At 49.3% G+C, this 7583-nt stretch overlaps 1 protein-coding gene across 1 annotated transcript; it reads right to left on the bottom strand.

The window, feature by feature from the left end:
- Positions 1–5161: 5161 nt before the first annotated feature.
- LOC8054052 (cell division control protein 6 homolog) lies at positions 5162–7467 on the bottom strand. The gene has a single exon (XM_002434431.5). It carries the CDS (start codon positions 7222–7224, stop codon positions 5605–5607), a length of 1620 nt encoding a protein of 539 aa, XP_002434476.4. The 5' UTR covers positions 7225–7467; the 3' UTR covers positions 5162–5604.
- Between the last annotated feature and the right edge of the window lie 116 nt (positions 7468–7583).

Here is a 7583-nt window from a genome sequence, read left to right as displayed (position 1 = left end):
GGTGCACTGCGGCGAAGCAACACCCGCGGAGCTCGCTTTCGCGGGGTCTTGCTTCTCCGCAGTACACAGGTGTTCGATAAGAAGCGCTCTCAACGGTGCTAACCCGCAGCGATCATCGCTTTGAAAACCCTCCCGAGTACGCAATTGTGGTGTTCATACTTTTACCAATGCTGATGGCGGCGGGTTATTCTGTTGAGTGCTCTTTTTACCGAGCACCGGTGCACTGCGGCGAAGCAACACCCGAGGAGCTCGCTTCCGCGGGGTCTTGCTTCCCCGCAGTGCACAGGTGTTCGGTAAGAAGCGCTCTCAACGGTGCTAACCCGCAGCGATCATCGCTTTGAAAATCCTCCCGAGTACGCAATTGTGGTGTTCATACTTTTACCAATGTTGATCTCGGCGGGTTATTCTGTTGAGTGCGTTTTTTACCGAGCACCGGTGCACTGCGGCGAAGCAACACCAGCGGAGCTCGCTTCCGCGGGGTCTTGCTTCTCCGCAGTACACAGGTGTTCGATAAGAAGCGCTCTCAACGGTGCTAACCCGCAGCGATCATCGCTTTGAAAATCCTCCCGAGTACGCAATTGTGGTGTTCATACTTTTACCAATGCTGATCGCGGCGGGTTATTCTGTTGAGTGCGTTTTTTACCGAGCACCGGTGCACTGCGGCGAAGCAACACCCGCGGAGCTCGCTTTCGCGGGGTCTTGCTTCTCCGCAGTACACAGGTGTTCGATAAGAAGCGCTCTCAACGGTGCTAACCCGCAGCGATCATCGCTTTGAAAACCCTCCCGAGTACGCAATTGTGGTGTTCATACTTTTACCAATGCTGATGGCGGCGGGTTATTCTGTTGAGTGCTCTTTTTACCGAGCACCGGTGCACTGCGGCGAAGCAACACCCGAGGAGCTCGCTTCCGCGGGGTCTTGCTTCCCCGCAGTGCACAGGTGTTCGGTAAGAAGCGCTCTCAACGGTGCTAACCCGCAGCGATCATCGCTTTGAAAATCCTCCCGAGTACGCAATTGTGGTGTTCATACTTTTACCAATGTTGATCTCGGCGGGTTATTCTGTTGAGTGCGTTTTTTGCCGAGCACCGGTGCACTGCGGCGAAGCAACACCAGCGGAGCTCGCTTCCGCGGGGTCTTGCTTCTCCGCAGTACACAGGTGTTCGATAAGAAGCGCTCTCAACGGTGCTAACCCGCAGCGATCATCGCTTTGAAAATCCTCCCTAGTACGCAATTGTGGTGTTCATACTTTTACCAATGCTGATCGCGGCGGGTTATTGTTGAGTGCGTTTTTTACCGAGCACCGGTGCACTGCGGCGAAGCAACACCCGCGGAGCTCGCTTTCGCGGGGTCTTGCTTCTCCGCAGTACACAGGTGTTCGGTAAGAAGCGCTCTCAACGGTGCTAACCCGCAGCGATCATCGCTTTGAAAATCCTTCCGAGTACGCAATTGTGATGTTCATATTTTTACCAACGCTGATCGCGGCGGGTTATTCTGTTGAGTGCGCTTTTTACCGAGCACCGGTGCACTGCGGCGAAGCAACACCCGCGGAGCTCGCTTTCGCGGGGTCTTGCTTCTCCGCAGTACACAGGTGTTCGGTAAGAAGCGCTCTCAACGGTCCTAACCTGCAGCGATCATCGCTTTGAAAAATATGAGTATTATTGTTAATCTTGAAGCGAATATCGGATAGTGTAATATTTAAACTACTACTTGAGATATTCAAACATTTGCTCAACACCATCAGGTCAGCAATTTTTCGATGCAGATTAACTTTCTGCTGGCAAACACCGGTACCACCAATTTTACTTTTTATTCATTGACCAATTAACAAAACACCAATGTGCGAATACATGGTAACAATGTTTCTGGCACTGTCCTTAAAAATTTGGGGTTAATCTATAACTAGGGTTGTGTTTTTGGTACATACGGATAACCTCCAAGAAGCAACCACCGAGCTGGTTTTTGTGGAATCGGAAAAACCGTAAAACCCCAGTTAGAAGTTGTCCTTGAATGAGAAAAGAACCCAAGCTTCATGGCTAAAAATGTTAATGTACCGCTTTATTTTTGTTGACCTAAAACATGGCGTGCACTGAACGGTCCACAAGGCTGCAATTTCCTTCAGGCACCATAACTTAACCTCATTTTCCTCTCTTATCGATGTAGGTTTGTTTTCCAACTACTGGGTAACGCATATGTTCCTTAGAGATTGAAAAAGCCCATCAGTGTCCCGTTTCCTTCATTGTAAGCACTGAGATATACCAAATCTGAGAGGGAAAGTTAAACGTAGAAAAACATTCCCAAATTCAAAGAAAATGCAATCTCTCCACAATCTTCATTGATTTTCCCTTTCTCTCCCAGAAAAAAAGAAACCCCGAAAATGTGGAAGCCTATCATAATCACATCATCACCAAAGAAAATTTCCAAGCCCATGTTGAACCAACCAAGACGTTCTGCCAATTAAGCTTCAAGCTCACCAATGCAAAACAGCGAAGTTTTATGCAGTGATGTGATTGGTTTGAGTACTCTTGGAGCAGCAAAAACCACTGTTGGCACACGAGTAGGCTCTTCGTTCCATTGTGAATACTATTTCAATACTCACGCGCTAACCCAGGGGCGGATTTAGAGGGGGGGTCCGGATGTCCTGACCCCCCTCTTGATTTCTGCTTGTGTAAATTTTAGGACGTAAAACGAAGGAGAGGGGGAGGGGGTCCCTAGACATATGGTAGGCTGACTGACATCTGTCCCCCCCCTCAGGAAATTCCTGCATCCGCCCCTGTAACCTGTTCAAATAAAAAAAAAAACTGCCCTTTGTGCTTGTCTTTCTATTTCTGTACAACTTATTAGCATCTACTGTGAAACAAATACATTTCAAAAGTTATTTAGGTCTGCACATCAGTGGCATCTTGCATGTGGAGACTTATGATGGTGGAAAGTCAGCATGCGGAGAACAAATATGCCATAACAATACATTTAAACTCATTATTGGGATTCCCAAGCTTTCATTCCACTCCTAAGTCAATTTAATTTCAATTTCAACTTTATTGGCTGCATCCACAAACAGTTGAAGGCTTATTTAGAAATGTTACCTAAACATAAAGGTAAATTATGGTGCAGCCCAGCTACACCTAATTCCTGTGATTAATCAACCCTTTCCCAATACGAAAGTTCAAAATTAATAATGTGGGCAACTTGTCAGAATGTTGCAGTCTATCGTATAAACTACAATTTTATTGTACAAAATTTACTGTCACAGGCACCATTCACCAACTTGAAATATATTTTGTCCCCCACTCCCCCCCACCTAGGTCACTGTCAGGCAGCATTCACAAACTTCAAATATATTTATTTTTTACTGTGAATACTTTTAACTTTAAATAATTCATTTTTTTTTTAATGCACGACTTACGATCTATTATTCCACGCAAAAGCGTTTTCCCCCTCAACACAAGGCTGCGCTGCGACGAAACCATTACACAAATCGCAAATTTTACTTTGCATGTGCAGCTTCTCTGTAGTGCACCAGTGCGCCATAAGAAGCACACTCAACGAAGCTAATTAAACAGCCCAAACAGACCACAATTAGGAATGTCCCGAAACTTCCGAGGACTGTGTCGCGTTTGATACGAAGATCATATTAAATCACACATTATTTACAGCAGTACACAAAAGTGTTGAAAATTTGTGCAAGCTTACCGTAACAATCTGGCAGCGTAGTGACGACTGATCCATTTCTGCTTTGATAAATTTAAATTAGCTTTTGGCGCACCGTTGGCGGAAATTAGCCGCATTTTGGTGAAATGTAGCAGGGTAAGCACTTTGGCACAATTTGGAGTAGTAAACGCATCACTGTTAATGCACACATACCAATGCTAAGTGGTAAGGCTTGATCAAAAAAAAATTGGGAAACTCCAAAGGATTTGCGACTTCCGAGTGTTCTAAAAACTCTCTACTCTGAACAGCAAGTGTGATGTGAAACCAATGCAAACATAATCTGCAAGTTATCTTTTAAACACTCGCATGTCCTTACTGAGCAGCACACTCAAAAGGGGAGTTCCACCTAAAACCAGACGTCTTTACTAATAAAAGAATTTAGAAGCCCGTGGATCAATTGTCGGAACTCGGGATTGACAAAAGGCGGAAACAGCGCAAAAAAAAATTGACAAAGGACGAGTCAAAGAAGTGCACAAAGCGCTGTCTGTACACTTCTTTTACTCATCTTTTGTTAATTTTTCGGCACTGTTTTCACTTTTGAAGATGAACAACCAACTCCTTGCCTTACATCCTCTCCTTCGCACGAGCAGCGCGAGCACTGTCAAAGGCATGGGAGTTTCGGCGCAGTTCTGCAATATGCCCGATTCGCACTATGCCTCTAGAAGTCTTGAGATGTATAGCAATATGAAACTTGGAGCACAGCCTCCTTCTGTCAACTGGCAGTCTCGAACTTGCACTTGATTATGCCGATAATGCCACAGTAATCTAAAGACCTCATGAGGCTTGCCTTCTTATAGACTTGGAGGAACAAAAGCAAGCCACTCAACATCCTATCATACAACCATTTCATGAGCATTTCTGTGCAGAAACCTCTACAAACACCCTTCTCAGCCAGTGAGTGCACAGAGCTTCTTGCACTCTGCATAAGGGCAAATGATCAAAGGGTAAGGTGCCATTTCAGTGCAAACTCTAGTAGTGGTGCTCTAATAATGTATAATTGAAAAAGAAGTAAAGACAACTGTTGACAGTCAGTTACACAGGCCACATATTTTTTTTATTTTTCAAGACTGAACATTTTATACGGAGTGAAGCGGCCCGTTGTTGCGAGATTAATTTTTTTCCACAGTCGCAGGTTACGACGAGCAATGAGACGCATCGTGATGAACAGTTTCAACAACTGGATCAAGGGCATACAAAATAAGCCCAAACAACAAGATTAGCAAGACTCAAAATGTGCTGAGTGAAGGGGCCGATTGTTGTGAGACAGCACCTTTTCCATGGTGACCATGGAAATGGTGCCGTTCCACAACCATGGACCATGAACAGTTCCCATAATCAGAGCCTGCATAAACCAGCGCCTCGTCCTGTGTGTTCCTCCTTCTTGTCCGTGTGGTATTCGCGCTGTTTTTCAAAATGAATTCATACCAACTCGCCCAACTTTCCATTCTAATAAACAAGAATGCACGCCGAGATCGGCACTATTAAAAACATTCCATCGTGAAGAGTGGTTGACAAGGTCAATGTGAATGGTGTGCACACCAAATAATCACTGCAGGTTCGTCTTAAAATGTATCCCAGTTCACGAGGCAAGTGATGACCTGATCCAACAAGTGGAGCCCATGCAAACAAGGATGCACGCAAATAGGCACAATTTAAAATATCCTATGGTGAAGAGTGAAAAAGTGATTACTGAGTGGAACGTGATAAGTACCCCAAGTCATGAGGCATCGTCGAGGCAAATGTGATGACCGGTTCTGATAACCGGAGCCCGTACAAACGAAAACAGACACTGGCAAGACCAAAAATACCCTATGATGAAGAGTGATCGACGAGCACAATCTGAAGAGCGCGCACGCCAAACACTCGTGAAAGACTCGAGTCCTAAAAAGCATCTCCATTCACGAGGCGTCGTCAAGGCATGCGGCAAGCAGAGCCTTGTCCTGCAGCACGTACACCACCTCCTGCTCGTCGATCTGCAGAGCGACCTTGCACAGACGCTGCTCCCTGTGCCTCTTCACTCGAATCAGTCCCCTCGACTCGAGCAGGGTGCAGAGTGACTGGCAGTCCATCTGATCCGTCGCACACTGCTGTTTCCGGCAGATACGCCCATAAGCCTCCTGCAGCCCGCCCAGCCCCACGTCCCGCTGCTTCCTCTTCTTCAGTGTCGCGACCAGCGCGCACAGCAGCAGCTTCTGCTGAAGAGGAAGCGTGGCATGCAAGTCGCGGCCACCCGTCGCACGGGACCCCAGCACTTCGGCAAGCACACGCGCCATCTGCGCCACGTCAACCGCCCAGAGAGACGGCAGCTTCTTCGGCGAGCCGGGATTGTAGCCATGTTGAGGGCGCGGCACCAGGAGTTGCTGTGCCCTACTGCCGCGTTCGACGAGCTCCACTGCCCGTCGGCAGGCGTCGAGGGCTTTTCTGACGTCTCCCGTGCACGCGGCAATCTTGCGGGCACAGAACTCGACGGCCTGCGGGTGGACAACCGCTGCACAGTCCTGTAGGCGGTCGGCCAGGATGGCCGCAATCTCGTTCTTCGAGTAGGGCGCAAAGTGGAGGAGGTCGGGCCTGCTCCCACAAGCCTGCAGGTGCGGGAGGGTGCGATCAGTCAGGTCCAACGCGTTCGCGATGCCAAAGAGGACGGCTCGAGAGCCCTTAAGTCGGGGCAGCTCAAACAGCGAGTAGAGCACGGCCTGGTTCTTGCTGTCCAGCTGGTCGACTTCGTCCAGGACAATCACCACGGGACGTCCCTTGTCACCGATTCTTGCACGGATGGCGTCCAGGTGGCCGCTACCTTTGATGGGCACTCCCAGGCCGGTCAGGATCTTCTCGTAGATGGAAGCACTTGTCTTCAGCGACATGCAGTTGACAAACAGACACTCAAACTTGTACGTCGCTTTGACGGCTTCGAGGACCCGAGAAAGGCAGGCGGTCTTGCCCGTGCCGGGGGCCCCCGAAATGTACATGCTGGCAGAGGAGCCGGCTTCCAAGTGCCGCCTCAGGAACGACCCTATCAGTTCGACTTCTTTCTGCCGGCCTACGATCGTGACGTCACGCTCGGCCGTGAGGGTCCGCTTGGCCTTGTGGTACAGGGACGTGTCCGCTTTGGCGAGGCACAGTAAGGGGGCACCGACCGGGGAATCGGGCTGCTGACGCGGGGTGCGTCCGTCTTTGCTGGGTTCGGCGTCGGACTCTTCGTCGCACGAGAAGAGTTTTTTGTTCACGCGCCGGTATTTTTCCTGCCTCAAATCGGTTTCGTCTGGGACCTTACCCGGTGTACCTGGCTTGGACGCATCGTGTCTCAAACGGTCAGAACGGCGGTGGTCGCCGCCGTCGTCGTCATCGGTCGACGACTTCCGAGGACTGGGCCTCTTTGTCGCACGGCGGGAGGCCCGTTGCTGCGAGTCGTTCTCGTCACACACGGACGCCGATAGCAATTTCTTGCAGCTCCCAGTTTTCCCGTCTAGATGGGCCGCTTTCCGTACGGGAAGACGCAGGACAGACTGGGTGGAAGGCATCTTGATCGTTCGAAACAATGGTGTCGGGGTTTCTTCGGTCCGGGGAAGATTTTTCGCGCGCCCTTAAGAAACAGGGCGTGTGTTGCTTGGTGCCTTGATCGTCGCGTGAAACATGTCCAGAAAGTTCTTCTAAGCTTGCGGTACGGGTCTGTGTACGTACGTACTCACGGATGAGGCGGGAAAACCACGCGGCGTATGCCGGTCAATGCAGTCACGTAGAAGCAGCTGTTTTGGCGGGATGTGTCTGCTGCTTTCCCGCCACAAACTAGCGTCAGTGCGTCGCTAGGGGCGCCACCATGCAAACTGCCCGCCGCAAAATGTGGGACATCATCTGTAAATTTGACCCTTAATAATCCAAA

Source organism: Ixodes scapularis, unplaced genomic scaffold, assembly GCF_016920785.2.
Source record: "Ixodes scapularis isolate PalLabHiFi unplaced genomic scaffold, ASM1692078v2 PGA_scaffold4__175_contigs__length_147842914, whole genome shotgun sequence".
Classification (NCBI taxonomy): Eukaryota; Metazoa; Arthropoda; class Arachnida; order Ixodida; family Ixodidae; genus Ixodes; species Ixodes scapularis.
Note: the sequence above shows the minus strand (reverse complement) of the source record. Positions and strands in the feature narration are given on the sequence as shown.